General features: G+C 38.5%; 1 protein-coding gene and 1 long non-coding RNA gene across 3 annotated transcripts; one reads left to right on the top strand and one right to left on the bottom strand.

Annotated features, from left to right (window-relative positions):
- Positions 1-238: 238 nt before the first annotated feature.
- LOC144644749 (uncharacterized) lies at positions 239-7,406 on the bottom strand. 2 transcript variants are annotated; one of them, XR_013569188.1, is made up of 4 exons: positions 7,161-7,406; positions 4,116-4,188; positions 3,395-3,467; positions 239-1,815 (listed from the first exon to the last, which is right to left on the bottom strand). It is a non-coding gene; the product is annotated as an uncharacterized LOC144644749 (long non-coding RNA). The 2 variants fall into 2 exon arrangements; XR_013569187.1 differs by lacking the exon at positions 7,161-7,406 and having other exon boundaries at positions 4,116-4,284.
- A 75-nt stretch (positions 7,407-7,481) lies between these two features.
- LOC144644769 (uncharacterized) lies at positions 7,482-20,202 on the top strand. The gene is made up of 8 exons (XM_078504295.1): positions 7,482-8,068; positions 11,803-12,893; positions 13,205-13,260; positions 14,253-16,633; positions 16,760-16,805; positions 17,521-17,763; positions 18,234-18,311; positions 19,341-20,202. Exons 1-8 carry the CDS (start codon positions 7,520-7,522, stop codon positions 19,532-19,534), a joined length of 4,638 nt encoding a protein of 1,545 aa, XP_078360421.1. The 5' UTR covers positions 7,482-7,519; the 3' UTR covers positions 19,535-20,202.
- The last annotated feature ends 203 nt before the right edge of the window (positions 20,203-20,405 follow it).

Raw genomic sequence — 20,405 nt, forward strand, 5'->3', positions numbered from 1 at the left:
ATGTTCAATGATTTATAGCTCTATTGTTAGTCCTTGTTTGTAGACACACCCCTCAGGAATCATTGAACATGAAATGAAACTCATGTTGGATACTGATATCCCCGGACTTATATAGACATTTCTTTACACAAGTCTATAGACCACGCCCTAACATTGCAAAGTGACGAACTCGACCAATATTTATAAACATGGACCTCGTACTACCTCAATAAAATACATGTAATTCAGTTACAACAAATAAGAATACAAATCTATTTTATTCATTGCTAGACTAATATTATACAACTAGTGTTTTCCATTTCAGGTTTATTACCAGTACCACTATCAACTATAATCCCATAGATATTTCTACACAATAAAAGACAAAGTTTTCTTTGTTTTAAAAAGAAAAAAGAATTGGCTTCAATAATTTTCAATGCTAAACTGAATTTAAAAAAAAAATACCGGTATGGGCACATAAGTTCACGCCCCCCACCCCTGGAAACTTACTTATGAAAGGTATGATCAGGATGCTTGTTGTGCGCAATTTTTTAAAAGAACCCTTAATAAGACTAATGTATTTGTGGCTTGAGAAAAAAATCTAGATAATATTTGTCTAAGTGAGACAATGAGCATCCCTGCTCCTTTCATATGGGATTTGCCCCTCTGCCCCCAGGCTCATGGATGATACCATCTGTTGCTTCTCCCACACAATTTCGAAAGTAAATTTTAGGGCCTGTTTTTTAGCGTGTGTTTAATTGCAAAACCATTATAACCTTGAGATTTGTATTGTTGTATTTAAAGTTAGGATAAGTTTTGGAAATTCTCTTCTATTTATTTTACACCGGGCCCCTGTTGATACCAGTTCTGCGACTGAAGGGGTCACCCTGTTTAAATATCATATTATTATTATTATTATTATTATTATTATTATTATTATTATTATTATTATTATTATTACAGGTAAATTCCTCACTGCATTTACAGTGGTGCTCTACTAACACAGGCCATCAAACCATTTTTTTTTTTTACATCTTTTCATTAACTTTCATATGGCTTCCATTCACATGATTCTAGCCTGCAAATGCAGACGTATTTCCAGAATCGGCCAAAATGCATCTGCATTCGCAGGCTAATTCACATCCGGCAAATCCAAAATAAACAGAAAAGAAATGTCAGAGGCCAAGTTGTTAGCTGCCTCTAAAAATGAAAGGCGGCTGTATTCGCAGGCTACCGAGTTGTTGGTTGACCAACAGGTGACACTGTGCTCAATTTTTTTCACCAAACCTAACTCATGCATTTCTATTAGCTTATTTATCCAGAAAACTAACTAAAGGAAGGTGGCCACAGTTTATAAGTCATGCACGAACAATACTGGATTCTTAAAATGAACATAAACATTCTGTCACTCTTAAAATCGAGATCCAACAAAACTATTCACATACAACACAGTACAGTGATTTGTGGTTCATTTAGTAAAAAAAAATGTTTTAGATTTATTTCAGACTCATTCTCTATTTACTTAATTATTAATTATTTATTATAACCGGCAGTGTGTCTATGAAAGAAACAATGATAAATTGTAAAAAAGTACATGAAAAATAAGTACTGGTCATTCCTCATCATTCTCACTAAACTTGTCCCCTATTAACTGTTGTAGAGGTCTTCATCATCATTGCCTTGTTCTTCTTGGCCTTCCTCCTGATGTTGTTGATCATTTTGCCCTTCTCTTTCCTCTTTTTCTTTATTATCTTCTTCTACTATAACTCCCCTTCCTCCTCATTGATCATATCATCTCATGTCTCTTGAGGTACAGGTGTATATGGTTTGGCCAGGCTGTTAAAAGATGGCAAGGAATTTACTTCATTAATAGACACCAAAACATTGTAGAAAACCAACAATTTTTGTGAATTAAGGGCCCTGATTTTTGGCTTGTCAAATTACAGGGACCATTATCAGGCTTTTGTTTTCAAGCTTGTTCTAGTTGATTCCATTTCATCATTACTTAAAATGGCTCTACAGACAAGTTATTCTGGGCACCACTCAAAGTTTGCAACAGTCAAGTATTCCCTAGATGCATTTTGCAACTAAATTGTTTTGAAAAAAAAGTTTTGTGTTGTGTCACAAAAAGTTTTGTTTTGTCAGAGTCTTTTCACACAATTTGCACAGTTACTGCATGAGTACTGCAATATTTTGGCAACAATTTTTAGTGTTGTGTCTCGACAAAAAATGGGGATTTGTAAGCTATACTCCCTGAATGATCTTTGGTGAGACAGAGAAGTAGTTTTCTTTTTCTAAGATTACAAATACAAATGGGCACTACATGAACAGAGCCCCTGATATGGTTAATCAACGAAGGACTGTTGCAAAACCAAAACAAGAAGGTAAGGTTATACAAATAAAGTTGAGCATTTTTTGCAAGTTAAATGTTTCTTAGAGGTGCTTATGGGCAACAAAAGTCTACTTGGGGCAACCAATAAGACACATGAGCCACCAAAAAAAAAAACAGAACTGGTTACCCAAAGGGCAAATTATAATTGACAATAAAGTAAGTGTAGAACTCTACATTAATAGCAGCCAACCTCATTCTTAAAACTTTGTGGCATCCAAAAGTTTTCTGTCCCCTCAACTCCTCAACATGTGAGGCAAGACAGCAAGGCAGAAATCCTTAACTCCAAATAAAAAGTCTAACCGCAAGCTAACTAAGCTATCTGTAGGCTAACCAGAGTGCTATGTAAGCTAACTGTAAACAGTAATGCTATTGAGGCTAACCGGAGTACTACGTAGGCTAACCGGAATGGATTGCATGCCTTGCTGCCTCGCACTTTGTGATGACCCCTCCTCAACCTCCCTTAAAAAGACATATTAAACCCTATAACTACAGAGAAAGTACTGCCAATACGATAAAGGCGCATTTATGAATGGACTTCACAAAATTTAATTACTTTGGCAAGACACAACTTAAAAAATAGTTATTTATCAACACATGGCAGCTGTATATCCTTATTTACTCAAACTAATAAGCGCTGATGGCAATTATTAAGTTTTTCACCCCTCAAGTGCTAATCTATACAACACTTTAACATTTAACTAAAAGGAGCGACTTTTGATTGTCGGTATTCGTCCCTTGCGGAAAAGAGAATTTGCACTTGCTGTACCAGCAAAGAACAGTAAATCATTAAATTGAACTGCAAAGCATTGCTTTTGATAAAAAGAAATTTCCAAGGCTGTTTTAGAGCTGCTTTGTAGTGCTGTTTTCAGTCTTATGATATGCCTTGAATAATCGCCGCATGGGAACTGCGGCACTTATTTGGGGGCGGCGCTTATTAACTTTTTTTGTCCCAAATGCAGCACTTTATTCGGGGGTGGTGCTTATTCGAGTAAATGAGGTATACTAGTAAGGGTCAATGCTCACCATTCTAAGTCTCTTCTCATCTTCGGTTTGTGATGCTTTTCCTAATCCAATCCCTGATTCTCATCCATTAATGCTAAAACAGAAATTCAAAGCATTATTATTATAAATATAAGAATCACAAAAATGCATTATCACATGTTGAGTTAGACTTCAGGATTGTTTTTTAAAAAAATGCACAGGTAACTTGTAGAAAAAAAGATTTTCCTCAGTGAGGGGAAATTTATATGAGGTTAAATGCAAGTTAACCAAGTTAACCAACAACAAGTGTCTAGTCAGCTGTCTTGGTGGTAAGGGGTTGCTATAGCTAGATCTTGTCAGGCTCAGTACTCTACATTCCTGGACATTATAGCATGGTGTAATGTCTTCATGCGGTTCTACGGTTCTTGCATAAATCTTGTTTGCTTTAACCAAAAAATATAGCTCAAAATTACAATAAAGTTTCCATTAAATCTTTGTCTTTCTGTCTATTTTAAAGCCCTTGGATGGAGCAGGGTTTAGCAAGCTTGGAAGACAGTATTTACAGTATTTGTCCTATCTTTGGTAAAAAAATGTTTTGTGAAGTTTGTTTTTCATTGCAATGCTGTTCGCTTGAATCCACGGCATAAACTGGGGGCGGCGCTTATTAACTTTTTTGTCCCAAATGCGGCGCTTTTTCGAGCGTGGCGCTTATTCGAGTAAAATTAATAAGGTATATGGTGTACTAGTAAGGGTCGATGCTCACCATTCTTAGTCTCTTATCATCTTCGGTTTGTGATGCTATTCCTCGTTCAACCCCTGACCCTCATCCATTAACGCTAAAACAGAAATTCAAAGCATTATTATTATAAACAAGAATTACAAAAATGCATTATCATATGTTGAGTTAAACTGATATTTTCTTTAAAAAAAGGACACATTTTAATATAGAAAAAGAGATTTTCCTCAGTAAAGGGAAATTTGTAAAATATGAGGTTAAATACAATTTAACCAAGTTAACCAACAAGTGTCTAGTCAGCTGCCATGGTGGTCAGTGGTTGCTAGCTCTTGTCAGGCTCAGTACTCTACATTACTGAACATTATAACATGGTGTAATGTCTTTATGCAGTTTTATGGTTCTTGCATAAATCTTCACTTGTATACTTTAACCGAAAAATATAGCTCGAAATTACAATAAAGTTTCCATTAAATCTTTGTCTTTCTGTCTATTTTCAAGCCCTTTGATGGAGCAGGGTTTATAAGCATTAAGCAAGCTGGGGAGACAGTATAAACAGTATTTGTGCTATCTTTGGTAAAAGAAAAATGTTTTGTGAAGTTTGCTTTTGCATTGCAATGCTGCTCGTCGTAAACGTGGCAATGCTCTGCCAATTATACTGTTTTCTACCCGTCGCGATAATTCCTGTTGTATCGCTTCATTAGCCCATATTTTAATACACATTTGGTCTCAAAGAAGCTTATAGAAGGCCCAATTTTGAAGCTTTTGGGCACTTGCCTCCTCACTGCAAGTCCGCAATTATTAACATGTTTAGTGATCATGATTGAAACTACCTCGTGAGGTAGTTTCATCAGGATCAGAATAATCATGTTTCAATCATGATTCGCGCAAATATGCACTGCCTGATGTGAACACTTTTCACAACAAAACATGTAACTTTTATTCGTGATCAGGCTAATCATGTTTCACCTAGTGTGAACACAGCTTCACACACTTTACACACAGAGATAATGGCATAGCCACCTAATGAAGACATGTCAAGGCATTGATGTGTATTCCTATTTGGTGCAATTTGGACCAGCTACCTGGGGGACAAACCTACTAAAGGGGCAGTGATGCTCGTCCTCTCACTAAGGGGTGTAAATTTCGGGTTTTTGCTCTGAGCACTTAGGGTGTTTCGGGCAAAATGCTAATTTTCCTAACAAACAGCTTTCGGGATGCCAGGCAAAAACAGTGTTTTGTCTGTGTTGCATAAGAAATCGACCATTGTCCACCAATAGGGCCAATATGGGGTTTCATTTACCTGTTTGATTGTTAAAAGTAGTTTATGGTCACATTTGACTAGTTACCTGTATCAGGTGTACATGTATGTTTAGAATTTTTCGCATAAAATAAGTGAGACAATTCCAGGACTCTGTTAAGTTCATCACTCTCCTTGGTAGTACAAGCAAGTCAAGCTTAACAGTGAAGCTTAACAAAACAATCAAGGACCTTAAAGGTTGAAACATGAGTGAAGCCAAAGATATCCACTCATTTGAAATGCTGGTCAAATTTATTCAGCAGACAGTGTATTATGCATGGTTAAATGTGACCTGTTAACAACCTACACCCCCCACCCCCACCCCCACCCCCCTGGTAATCCCTGGGACAAGTTGGGCCCTTCGGGCCCGGGGATGGTGAATTGTTTAAAGCAGTGTTGTCCTGGTGGGTGGGACAAATCAAAAAAATAACGTCTGGCTTTCCTGTTGTTTATCACAAAGCGACGTATTTATGGTCGATGGGAAGTCCCACAGAAAGGGAATTGCGTCTTTCTGTTTGCCTGGGGGTGGGGAATAGACCACCATGAAATAAAAAAAAGTATGCCTGGGAAGAGGGGGTGGTAACAGGTCAGATTAAACCATCCATTACATCATCCTGGAGGCCAATCATTGTCTAATTTATGTTTTGGTTTCCTCCACCAAATATACTCATTCTGCAGTGCTGGTGAGGATGTTAAAGTGCTTAGGCTTGAAAGCCATAAGTATCTGGAAAAAGTTCTCCAGAGAAAATTAAATACATTATTTCACAGTAAGAGGTTATAGACTGAGGTGGTTATAGTTTTAAATGCCAGAATAAAATTAAAGGAGAATCACACACTCTAGGATTACAGTGTGTGACATTTGTAGACTGCAGATTGCAGATTGCAGATTGCAGACTGCAGACTTGCTGACTTTTCACTTTGGTTAGCCTAATACGTCACACTTCGGTTAGCCTACTATTCACTCCGGTTAGCCAACAGCTCACTCCGGTTTAAGCTAGCCTGGATAAGCATTTCGGTTAGCCTGTTTACGGTTAGCTTTCAATAATACTGTAATGGAAACACAATATATTCTATTAGTCTGCTTCTGCAGTCTGCTGATGTCAGATACCGCAAGAATTATCCCTTCACTTTTGGTACATCATGAATATCTCTTTTGCAAGCATGGCAACCCATCAATTTATATTTCTAGAGACTGCTTGGTACATGGAAGGAAACATTCAGGAAAATGTACATGTATTGTGATTTCATAATTGTGCCCAGGAGCTTCCTTTTCTTTAAAATAGGTAGCTTTTATCACTGCCAAAAATGATAGATGAAGCAAAGAAATATAACTGACAAAATAAGGGCTCAAAAGTTCAAACTCTCAAAGAATGGAAAATGATTGATTTTACTGCTTTTGACTATATATATTTTTTCCAACTAAGCTGTAAATTTGGAAGCATTATAATTTTGGCGATACAAGGTGTAAATAAACTGAGTAAAAATTTATGGATCAGCTGACGGCATGACAGTGTTTCTTTATGCCCGTGACGAAAACGATTATACGATCTAATACTGCGCAATTAATTAAATAGCATGATATATCCTAATTGCAAAATGCAAAACACAACAGCGTGGAGAATACAAAATAAAGTGCTTCGCCAGCTTGGTTCGTTCCTGCCGCTTGAGAGCAACACGATCAATAAGCTTAATAAGCTAACTAAGCTTTTAGAAGTAGACATTTTCAATCCATTACTACAAACAGCATTATACAATACATTCACAAAGCTTCTTACCTTCAAATGTAGCTGTAAATGTGTTCGGGAAATGCAGAAAGATCCGACAAAACACACTGTTAAAATCACAAGATTCGGGCTTTCGTGATCACTTGGTAAACACCGTCCAGACCGTCCAGTCCCCCAGTAAAATAATCTGACCAGACACGATCACAACGCATTTTCATTGGAAGAAACAACAACGCATATGATTGGGTCGAAAGGTGTTAGTCCATTTTGCAATCAGTACCATTATACAACGCTGCAAACGAAAGCCCCAGTCCCCTGGTATTAAACCGGCAACTCTAGTACCCAGGCACTGGCCCAAGGAATCCTCCCAGAACAGGCAAAATGGCGGACGTTTTGAGCTATGATGTTGAATGGGTGATGGACCCTGGGTGATGTCTTCTACTGAGAAAATGTCGGAATCTGAATTTTATCCAATTTTATTTGATGTAGTTAACAGCTACACTCGTCACAAGATTCTACAGCGTCGTTTCTCCGCCATACTACAGAATGTTCGAGGAGAAGCCAGTTGCCCTTCGCAGTTTGTAGCGTTGATAGTCAAATTTCTTGGAGACGAAATTCAAGCAGAAAACCAACAAATCAAAGCAGTTTTCAGCACGGCTGCAGCTGATCGTATCATTGCAGAACATGCTCAATTATTTTCCGACTCTGTTTACGAACAGAATTTTCGTGTCACCCTTGAAAGGCTACCATCGGTGGTTAACGAGATGGGAGAAGTCATCTTCAAAGAGAAACAACACATAGGTACAGTGGGCGCTTTCTTGGCGTTTGGGGCCACGTTTGGCGCATACTGTGAGCAGAAGGATGGTCTGGGTACCGTAGCAGTGGAAAATATTGTTGAATGTGTAGCGAATTATCTTGATCACCACGTTCGATCCTGGCTGAGAGCAAACGGGGGATTGGTAAGCTACAATTGAATGTATTCTTTTAATTTCTTGTAGTTTCAAGATATGACTGCATGTCTATTAAGTGAGGGGAAACCTTTATGTTACTATAAAAATTAATAATATTAACTTTAGTTAATTTAGATTAATGAATAAATGTACAAACGCCAGCTTATTATATTTCACGATCACATTTATATTCGCGTCGATCGCTACATCGTGTTAGGCTTGTTTCGTTTTTCTCGTTTGTATTTTCCCATTCCTCCCTCCCAGGCAGTTTATAGGTTTGACCCAGAAGTCCCTATCAATAAAGTCTACCCACCTTTTTACCAAACACTTTCGTTTTATTGTTGTGTGCATGTAATTGCATTTAATATCCGCAACCCCCCCCCCCCCCTGTTGAGGACAGGTCTTTTCAGTTCTTTCATTCTTACCCAAAGAAAGCCGTTAAAACATCTAAAATGCCTTAAACCCCAATGAAATTCTTTGAAAATGTGCTAAACCCTCGCGAATTCCATTAGAAACGGATTCTTACTTCTAAGAATTCCATAACTTTTCACCCATTCCCCCTGAAGAATTCCCTTATATTTTTGTCTTACCCCTAAGGAAATCCACGGATTCTTGCCCTTACCCCCAAAGAATTCCACTGTTCCTCAACAGGTCGGGAGCAAAAATTTTGTGCAATAGTCCATTACAGCTCGGAATTACTTTCGAAGCCTCCTCCCTCACCTTCCTGTAGCAAAACCCCTGGGTGGTTTCCATTTTCAAAGTGCGACTGGTCGGACCAACAGGAACTGACTGTTGTAAAATGGAATGACATTTTCAGATTAATCCAGGCCAAACAAGTAGAACGGTCCTTTCCATATAATTTGCATTCCTTTTCTCAGTTCCCCACATCTGTGAGAACAAAAGTAAAATGTAACGGTCAATTTTGGTGCAACTAGTCCGACTGGTCAAAGTGGACCACCTCCAGAGGTGGTCTCGAATATTCTGGTCAGTCTGAACCAAAATGGACCTTTCCATTTGACTACGCACCAAAATGTCCAAAATACATGTATTTGGCTTAATGGAAAGCCCCCCCCCCCCCCCCTCCTGTTTCACAGTTACCAACCTTAAAAAATTTGTTATCCAGGAGATTGACAATTTTGCATTAGGGTTTCTCTTCTCAACCCCCATAATGGAGTGAAAAATGCAGGAATGTTCCATTAATAATACATGCAATAAAGAAGAAAAAACAGGGAAGTTATATGCCTGCCCTCTACAAACGTTTCTTGGTTTGAACCTGCCCACTGCCTTTCTACTCCAAAAATTACAGGTTAGCTTTACAGCAGTATCCTTTAGTATTGGTTGCTTTGAAACCAAAACCCCCTCGAAATTTCCAATTATGACCTTCTGTGGGATATAACATGTATGCTATCTGGAATCCCACAGATTATATGACTTAAAAGATGGCTCGACTGGAAAAATTTAACACCACCACAAATTTATTAGATAAAGATGAAAAATTGTTATGGCCAGTGATACATACATGTATATATTGTATATTGATATTAGAACTGCCGAAGCAATGTAGATGTAATGACATCATTACCTTTTTGCTTTCGCTCATTTTCCTTGGCCCCAGGAGATTTTTTAGGGAATCAAAACATGAGTGACTTCCTAAATTAGGTGAATTGGTGGGCAACAAGGATGTAAACGTGCTAGCAAATGTTGTCTTTCCAGTTGGCTGACAGATAAATACATGTAAAATAATTATGCTTACTTTATTAGCATTTTTGGGGGAAGGGGAGGCATACATGTACCCCCAAACCCACTTAGAGAAGAATCCCTTTAGTGCTTCAAATGGGGTCTTTGTGGGTAAAGCTTAAAAGTCACACTCTATATTATGCACTGGGCCTTGTGATCATTTTGTCTTGTCTTGCCATTTACTACTTTAATTTACGGTTAATTCTTACAACACTAACATTTCCTTGAAGAAAGAAATTGACCAGGGACAATTACTGTACTTTAATTTTTTTATTTTGCACCAAAGGGGACGACTATTTGCAGGGAGGCAATAAATTGAGTCAGAGTATATTTTAAATATTGCTTGCTGGAGTTGTTCTGTTAGTAGTTTGTTTTGTTATCCCATTTAAAAATCACATCGAGTACACTGAACACTGGTTTTCTTCATGTGCTTTCTTTGACTAATTTTCATTGTCATAATTCTCGGCATGAGAGCTCTAGTCATGCTTACTTGCTGTAAATTTTATTACTTGGCAAGGAAAAGAAAAGAGAAGCCAAAGAGGGAGAGGGGTTGATTATATAAGGGAGGTGAGAGGCAGGGGAGGTGATTACTGCAAACACTATCACCAAAAGGGAGTGCATGATTATTTGAGGGAAGAAATAATCGTGGGACGGCTAAGAAAAAATAAAGCACTTCTGCAGTAATGGGTACACTGCAAGGAGGATGCTGACCACATTAGTTGAGAAGTTTTATTTCCTTAGCCTTATGGAATATGATATAATTGCGGGCCCAAGAGAGGCCCGCAACCCTAATCTTGACAGTACACCAGCGGATTGCGTATTATGCGTGCGCGCCATGTTTATAAAGGCTATCTGCATACCGGAAGTTGAAAATTTTGTTCTTCCACTAAGAACGATAGGAATGCAAAAATGTGTCAATCACGACAGTTTGTCGTAACACCGGAAGAGAAAAATCTTGTCTCAAAGAGCGATAAAATAAATAAAAATAATAAATCAACTTTGTTTAACGAGGGTTGCACGTAACAGTCTTCGACTGACAAACCTGTGGCCCTCGGATTCCCGATCGAATTGGAATTTAGAAGTGTTGGTTTTTGTGGAGGGAGGAAAACCGGAGAACCCGGAGAAAAACCCTCGGAGCAAGGACGAGAACCAACAACAAACTCAACCCACATATGGTACCGGGCCGGAATCGAACCCGGACCACATTGGTGGGAGGCGAGCGCTCTCACCACTGCGCCATCCCTGCTCCCGCAAGATAAGAATGCGAAAAATCAACAGTTTGTCACATTTGATCGAGGCTTCTGTCGGAAGATTGCAGTCATTACGTTTTGCAGACGTTGTTTTATAGGTGTTGTTTTTTTATAGGTGTTGCTTTTGAGAAGATCTGCTACGGCAAAGCGAATGATTCCAACAACGGTTCTTCTCGAGAAATTCCTTATAACACTGATAACAAAGCGAGTTTGCCGACGGAGGAAAATCACATCTCATTTCACACCGCGTGCTCGACTACACTTCGCAAAACTGTCAATAAAAAAAAAAAACAACTCTGATAGGTTCGCGGCAATAGGAAACGATAAAAAACATTTGTGACTTAAGCGTGACGCGTTACTCGACCTTAAATGCATAGTCCAACCTCTGGCCACAGATTCATTGTAAGCATAACTGAAGCCTGTCTGGCAAGAAAAAAATCATCATAATTTCGCACACATTGAGATACTGTTATTCTCGGTGGACAGACCACAGTTATGCCAACTTCTGGAAAACTTCCCAAAAACTTCGACTTGAAATAATTTTCCAAACTAACAAAAAACACTTCCCTCCCAGTACCTTCTCTTAACTGCATCGAGGCCCGCACTTTCTAACCTGTGGTTACCACTAGTTTAATGATGGTAGTGCTGCGATAGGATTAAAAGATCAAAAGCAGCAATGCTTGAAACCAAGGCTTTCACTATATAGACCTCTAAAATATACTGACACTCTGTGTACTTGTATTATTTTCTTTCCAGGGTATGCTTCAGTCTGCCAAACTGGAATGCCTCGCTCATTTTACTGCATCTAGGAAGAGAAAGGTCCAGTTTTCAGATTCATTGAAACTTGTGGCTGAACATAGCTTACAGACTGCAAATCCACAGTTTTACATTGAGATGTGTAAACTTGTTTTAGAACTACAACATCTTCTTGGAATGGACGAAAAAGCATCTGAAACTTGGTTTGATTACGGTATGTTTCTCTTTGGGCAAGGGGACTATTCTGGAGCCAAGAATGCGCTGGGAAATGCCATAAAAGGATTTAACAGCCTGGGGCATTCTATCAACACGTTTTTCCTTGGCCAATGCCACTTTCAGATGGGTGTTATTGATAGTCACCTTGGAAACTTTCAGGAAGCTATTATGTCATTTCAAAAAGCTCTAGAATCCAAGATTATGTTTGGAAAGGGAAATATGTCAACTGCAATTTGCCACCATTGGCTTGCATATCTGTACCGACAAAGGAAGTATCTTGAGAAAGCTCTTCAAGCTCAGAGCAGAGCATTGCAAGAGATGGAGAAAGATGTAACAGATCCTACTTCAGGGAGCTTTATAAGTGACTCATGCTTTGAATTAGGATGTATTCACCACGAGATAGGAGACTTCGAAAATGCTGTTAGTTTCCATCAGAAATCTTTGTACATACGTGAGGAGCAAGCTTCTCATTTTAAACCAAAACTTCAGTCATACATTCATCTAGCTGTGGTTCTGTATGATAGAAGTGTAAAGTTCAGCAGGCCTTCTGTAGCTAATAATGTGATATCGCAAATTGTTCCTTTACTTGAAAAGGCTGTGGCATTGTGTCAAGAACAGTTCCAGAGTGGAAACTTGCGTGACAGATTTCCTGTTATCATGCTTGCACACACCGACAGACTAGAAGGAATCAACGATATTCTTTCTTTAGCATGTGAACTTTGCAGAAATCTGTGTTCTGTATTAGGCGAAGAAGACAGAGAGGTGAAACAGAAAATGGAGAAACTACAGGCTGATTTCAAGAACTTGCTTTGGACAGTTGCGGGTGCAAATGAAGTGGAAAAATCTTCTGACTTGCTTGATGAAAGAGGGAACAGGTCAGTGCAGTATATTTATTTATTTATTTTTTTATTTTAACTTGATCTCTTTTATGAATTTAACAGGTTTAATGGCAGAAATAATTTAATAATTACTTTTTATTAAAAATAATAATAATCTTTATTTCATAGATTTCTAAATTACTATCAATCTCTTAAATACAATAATAATAATAGTTATTATTATCATCATCATCATCATCATTATTATTAAAGCTAACAGTATTTGCCTGGCTTGTTTTAGGGTTCCTTAAAAAGTTCACAGTGCAACTTGTTCATAAAGTTTAATTGTATTTAATTGTTTTCCATAGAGATGTGGGGGATGATGAACAACAGCCGCCTAATAAGCAACAAGAGGTGGAGAAAGGTGAGGGGATTTTATACATGCTGTAGGTACCTTATACTGTTTTTGGTAACTGTTGTTACTAGGGTTATACAATGAAAACTACATAGCATGCAGTAACTGTAATTTGCCTTATACATGCTGGATGTTTACCCCCACCCTGCTTCATTCTGGGAAAGGAGGGGAATAACTGTGACTGGTGCTTTATTAAAATACATGTCGAAGTCAGTTGTTTCTTTCCTGTCAAGTGCCTCTAAGAGTTTGGTTAAGCTTAGTACACTCCCATTCACTGTTCAATGTTCTTATTAACTAGGTTTTAGCCAGAAAGATATCTGGTATCTCAAAGACACTTATTTGTTGGAATGCCTTTTTCTATACATTGTGTATAATTATGTTGTGGTTTAAATTCATGTAATGCTTAATAAATGAGCAGCAGCGTTTTATAAAACACGAACTGCAAATTTATTGAATGGCTTCAAAATCTTCTGATGTAGATCAACTCATTCTTGCACTAATATTTAGATTTGGGGTTATATTGGCCTAGAAAATTGGACGTAAACTTTAGCTGTGTCTTTATCAGATATAAAGACACTCATTAAACATTAATTTCTTGTGTATTTTCTTTATGAATTATTAATGAGTTTTTGAACTTTGGTTTAAAATTTTTCAAACCGATTTAATTTTTGTTTTTCATTGTCTCATATTCATTATCATAATCTGAAACAGAAGGAAATAAAAATCAAACTGGTTTGAATAATTAAATTAAACCAAACACAAGTTTAAATTGCAACATATATCTTACTTGTTTATCGCTGGATTTACCGAGATTTTATGGGATATTGCAAATTTGCATTTTACACTAAAGGGTGTCCACTTCTCAAAATGCTGGCTAAAAGCCAGGTAAGCAATAAGCTACAATTATTATAATATAACATAAACACTGCACCAATACCTTTTTGGAGAGCTTTATTTTCACTTACTTTGTACTTACATGCGGTGCTTATCTTGTACATTAGTTCCTCCAGAAATCCTTGCAAGAGGAAACGTGGCTTTGGAAGCTTACAACAAGGCCCTTAGTGAAGGGATGACTTGCGTCAAGAGGGTGCCAATAATGTTCATTGGACAGGATCGTGCAGGAAAGACAAGCTTAAAAAAATCCCTGACAGGAACACGTTTCAACCAAGATGAAGACAGCACTGTAGGGATAGATGTTGATCCATCACATTTCATAGTGTCAACTGAGATTTGGAAGACAGGGCAGACGAATCCCACAACAGATTCTGATCAAGTCGTGTCGTGTGAGCACCATGCAGCGAGATTGGTCTTTCAAGCACTGAGGGAGGAAAAAGATGCTGCAGAGGAAAAGGTGATGGAATCTGTTCGGCCACAAAACATTCCCTTGGTTGACACAGCATTATCAACTGTAGACAGTGATTTGCTGCCTTCACATGCCCCTGGTGCAGGCAGTCATGATGCTGTTGAATTCTCTGGGACCTTGAGAGATTCAAAATCTAATGAAATGCAAGCAAATCCGGAATCTATTCAAGCATCCAGTAATCGTGAACCTGAGCATGTTCCCAATGCCTGTGACAAATCTGATCTCACCAAGGGGCAGGAAGACGACACTCCTCTTGTCGTACCCAAAATGCCAGAAGACGTAGCGACATTGATTGAAAGACTGCTCAAAGAAGTTGATAATGTGGATGATGAAGAAGACATCTATTCAGTCCTGTGGGATTTTGGTGGTCAGTCAGTTTACTATGCAACCCACCCACTTTTCTTGACGGCCAGAGCGATGTACCTTTTGGTTTATGACCTCAGCCGGGATCCACATGAAAGAGCCAAACCTGTTGTAAAGCAAGGGATGTTCAAGAAATTTGAAGACAGTTTTGGCCCGAAAACTAATTTGGATTATCTAGATTTTTGGATGACTTCCATTGCTTCCCTGGCCAGTCAAGGTGAAAGCCAAGACGCAGTTTCCAATTCTGAGCTTTTGCCAGAGAAACTTCCTCCTGTGTTCTTGGTGTGCACGCATGCTGATAGTCCTCATGGTGGTGGTGATCCCAGGACCGTAGCCAAGGAGCTATTTGGGTCTCTACAGACCAAGCCATACAAAACCCACTTGTATGGAGATGTCTATGCCGTGGATAACACAAAGTCAGGCCATGAATTTGAATGTCCAGAAGTCACTCGCTTGAGGAGAGAAGTACTCGCTGCCGCTAAGAAGCTACCACAGATGAAAGAAGCCATTCCGATCAGGTGGCTTAATTTTGAGAAGGCACTTCAAGTCATGAGGAAAGATGGCCACAAATGGATGACCCTGGAGAGTGTAAAACAAATCGCGTCTGAGGTATGCAATATTGTTGAGGACAAAGAGTTTCAGACGTTGCTGAACTTTTTACATGACCAGAGAATCTTAATTCATTTTGGTGACACACCAGAGTTGAATAAAGTGGTGGTGCTGGACCCTCAGTGGTTGGTAGATGTGTTCAAGAAGGTGATAACTGTCAAGCCCTATTGCCAAAAAGAGAAGGAATTTAAAGAACTATGGTTTAAGCTTGAAACAACAGGCATCCTGGAGGAAAAGCTGTTAAAGCATGTTTGGGGCCCTTTGTTGGACCACAGAGAAACTTCAGGTAGCCTTATTGCAATCATGGAGAAATTTAGCTTGCTTTGTCCATGGCCTTCATCGGATACTCCAAGTGGCAAACAGTACCTAGTGCCATCCATGTTGTTATCGCATCCACCAGAAGCCATCACCAAGCTGGTTGCATCTGCACAAATTCCTTCTCTCTTTGTGAAATTTGAATCTGGTCAAGTTCCACCTGGCTTGTTTCCCCGACTGGTGCTGCAGTTTTTTCAGTGGGGTAAAGAAGAAGTCTGGAGCCCAGTAAACCCTCAGTTGTACCACAATTTTGCCAGATTCTTCACCACTGGAGATGACGATTGTTCTGTAATTCTTCTGTGCCATTCCTCGTCCATTGAAATAGTTTTCCACAGAGGAAATGTGGGTCTTAAGTTAGAAGACAATTTCCAGTCAAAGATGAACTTGTCTGCAGATGTTAATCATGACACCTTTGATATGACTTGCGCTCGTGCTGTGTGCAGGCAGATGGGATTGATGCTTGAGTGTATGCGCAAGGAGTTCTGTTGGCTAAAGAACATGAGATATGACCTGAGTGTCATCTGCCCTGTCTGCTGCCAAGGATGTGCAGTTATCTACTGTCGCACCCATCACACACAGAATTGTAAACAAGAGGAATGCCTACACTTCTGGTCGGAGTCTATGTTACGTGGTGGCAAGGATGTCATCGTCTGCACCAATTCTGCTGCTGCCCAGAATAACAAAGTTCAAGTGAAGAAGTTTGCACCGTGGTTTGCATCCCATGGTGAACAGGTATGTAACAAAACAAATGAGACCCAAAATTGTAAACTTTTGAATAATGTGCTGTGCTAGTGATTGTTACTGTTTTTATGTCCCACTTCAATTTAACTTATCTTCTTTTTTGATTGTATACCACAGCTAGCAATTGACCAACGGGATGGAAGGCATTCGTCCTCTGAGGAAGGTAGGTTTGGTTTGTCAAGCTGTACTGCAACAATGATTCATGCAGGTCCCTTAGCGTGTATAAGAAAATGGTGCTATTTTTTAATATCACTTCCACCTAAGGTTAATAACACTCTCCAGTTAAGGACGCTATTCCAGCACAGACTTCGATCGCCATGATCACCACATTTATACCCACTTCCATATCAGTTAATGACCTTGGTGCGTAGAGAGAAGCACACGAAAGCTAGGAATGCTTATTTAAGTCCTCGGTCTTAAGTATCTAAAGTACAAGGCCTCACGCATGTCATCCCATGTGTTCAAGTCATTTGGAAATCAAAGGAAAGCTGCAAAACAACAACAGCAGCAGCAGCAAAGTGTTGTAATAATAATAATAATAATAATAATAATAATAATAATAATAATAATAATAATAATGGCACATCGGGCAGTATATCCACAGAGTGGCTCTTCGCCTGCCCGATCCTAACTAAATTTAAAATTGACTCGACTTACTAACTGTGTCTTCAGTTTTCCCAAAAAGTCCATCTAAAGTTGCCAAAATGTTTTTAAAATTTCCACTCTTTGATAATGGCAGTTGTCAAAAGTGTTAAAATTCAATGAGAGGACTTACGCTGTTAACCGTAACCCCTTGCTCGTGGAAACCCAACCAACAATAAATGCAAAACTTTTTTTAAATGAATAAGTTGTAAAAAAGTGTTTATTCCTGCATGTAGGAAGCGAAGAAAAACAGCTCGCTCTTTCCGGCAAGGTTCTGGAATCACTTTTATCACAGTCTTGTGATCCCGGAGAGGTTGTACTTCAACTGAAAGAGAGTCTGCAGCTGGACCAAGACTCCCTGAGGTATCCAGAGCCTGAAACCAAACGGTGGATCCGTTGCCTGGCAAGAAAAGCTAAATATTCAAACAGACTTGACGTGGTTAAACACTTGAGAGAAGTTACACCCGCTGGAACTACTGGTGAGTCTGAGTGACAGTGTCAAAGCAGAATGTTTCAAGTTGTTTATATCCATGTAGCTTACTCGTAACAGCAATGTGTTTGGACATTGGTATTGACACGTCCCACTGTGCACAAAGGGATGTGTCGCTGCAACATGTCCCTGCAACATTTCCGGCCGCATTTTTTAGCAAGACAAGGCACTGCAAGCACTTGATAATGATTAGATGAATCGGAAATTCGAGATTTACAGTTTTGTGACTTGTATGTAGAAGTTTTTCTGTTGTTTGTGCCACCAACCATTTTAGTAGTGTGATAGCTGCCTGTTAGAACTGTTGATTTCTTACAGGTGAAAACATAGAGGGAATTGGGCATTGCAATTGATGTGAAAGTCCCCTCATGCTGTCTTGTTTCTGTTGACTGGTAACCTTTCAGTTTATCTCTTTATGCTGGACCACCTTATTATTTATCGTTTTCACATTTTTTCCTCCAGGTCCTCTTTTGCATGAACTCCTCGATGTTCGAATTATTCCAGTGACCCAGAGAAGAGAACTAACAATTGACTTGAGCAGTAAGTAATGTTCGTAGTCTAGAGTAGGCCTTATGCATGATAACGTCATAAGCTCAAAATTCACCACCAAGCCTCGTTTACGCAAATTATTCGCAATCTTTCGCCACCTTCATGCAGTTTTCACGTGGGTATTCTTTTCATTTTTGCTGTTTTGGGAATTTGTTCATGATAATATTTTACAAGTTTGCACTTTGAAAGCGAGGCTTGGTGGTGAAACTAGCCACGTTGACGTAATCATGCATAAGGGCCATTTTTCTTAACCCTTTCACTCCCACGGGAAATACCACATTTTTGTAAAACGGTAACTATAGACCCAAAGACCACATGCAATATACCATTTGAAAGGTATTGTTTCTGGTATGTCATAAATCATACTAACAGACACAGAGGAAGTCACTGTTTTAATTCAAAAGGTGACAAACCCAAAAATATAAATCATTAAAAAATATCTCATTCCGCCTATATTTTGGGTATACCCCTAAACTATAGCTTAATTTGCAGCTCTTAATGTGTGGGTTGTTGTCCGATATTTACTTGATTTTAAAATTGAAAGAGGAAAAAGTTGCAAAAGTTATAGGGGTAGTTAATCAGGTCTCGTATGCTAGGGAGTATGATTTTATGCTTTAAAAAGAAAGATCTGTTCAAGACCATTTTCCTGTCCAAATTTCATACAAATTGACCAAATATTGAGCATGTAATGGCATCTTGTGCCAAATGGCACTCTTGGGAGTGAGAGGGTTAATACTCTATATCCACATATTATTTAATATTGTATTAATATCGTATTTACATTAGTCAAAGAAAACATAGTTGTAAAAGTTCAAAAGGTAAAAAATGTGTCCCGTTTTTTAATTTCACGCGCAAGAATGTCCCACATGGTTATTTTGGTTAGTTTGTCTTTCCATAAGCAAGCTTTCGTCATTACTGGAACATTGAATCACGAAGAAAACAATTTACACTAAACACGTTGAAACACTAAACGATATTCTCTTGAAAAACTAAGTGTAAGATTTTCTGTTGTTCTTATAGGTGGAGATGAATGGAAGGTGGTTGCTGAGAGTCTGGGCTTGACTCCACGAGAGATTCGCTTCCTTGACAACCGAACTCTGAACCCATGTGACGCTGCACTGGCTTTCATTGCTAATCAAAGGCCCACAAGTGTTGGTGGTCTGTATGATGTGTTAAACGAATGTGGCTTGCCCATGATAGCTGACCTTCTGTAAAAAGGTCTTTGCAAACGTATACCTTTTCTTTTAAATTGAAGGCTTAGTTTTTTCTAAATGATATAGGAAAATATCTGGCTTTTTACGTAGCTATAATAGACTGTCAACAACTTATCCTTTCTGAGTTGACACCAAAACAAGATACTGAATTTCATACACATAGGTACACGAAGTACAGATGGACTTTTCAGCCTTAGCTTGGTAGTTTTTCACATTAATTGTTTTCTCACGCACAAAAACAATGCTGTCAACCATGAAGCTTATTAACCATCTCAGCTACTCCTAAAAGTAATGTATGAAACCATCACTTAAGGAGAATTTGTATACAAATGTAGCCTGGTTGTTGAAAAGTGGATAAGTGTATACAAAACAAACTTCACTGTCTACCGGATAGCGACGTTCCGGCAGACAGAGTGGAAATAGCACAGTATAAATATACCCCTAAATTGTTAATATATTAACGATTTAGATCAGATTTTTTTAATTTTTGTACAATTTATATTAAGGGTAGTTTGCTACAAGAATATAAGAGTAAATAATATATAACATTATACAAAGAGTACCTGTAACAAGGAATTTTTTTGCGCAGTGAGCAAAGTATAAGTTGTACTTCTCGAGCAGCACGCTGCCTAAAAGAGCACATTTCAGCTAAATATAAAATAAGGTATATAACGTAATATGAAACAAATCTTTATTAGATATATATTTTCTTTATTGGCTTATATTTTCTATGTCTAGAATAAATTATATGCAATTCTAAAAACAGGAGCAGTGATTAGTGTATTTCCAAAGCTTTAATTGGCTTAGCGGCCTTTTTATCGAGAGAGGCTATCCAGAAAGTCTAGCGTAAAGAACTCTCGCGGAAGTTAAT

The sequence above is a fragment of the Oculina patagonica genome, chromosome 2 (assembly GCF_052425735.1).
Source record: "Oculina patagonica isolate OP01 chromosome 2, crgOcupat, whole genome shotgun sequence".
NCBI classification, from domain to species: domain Eukaryota; kingdom Metazoa; phylum Cnidaria; class Anthozoa; order Scleractinia; family Oculinidae; genus Oculina; species Oculina patagonica.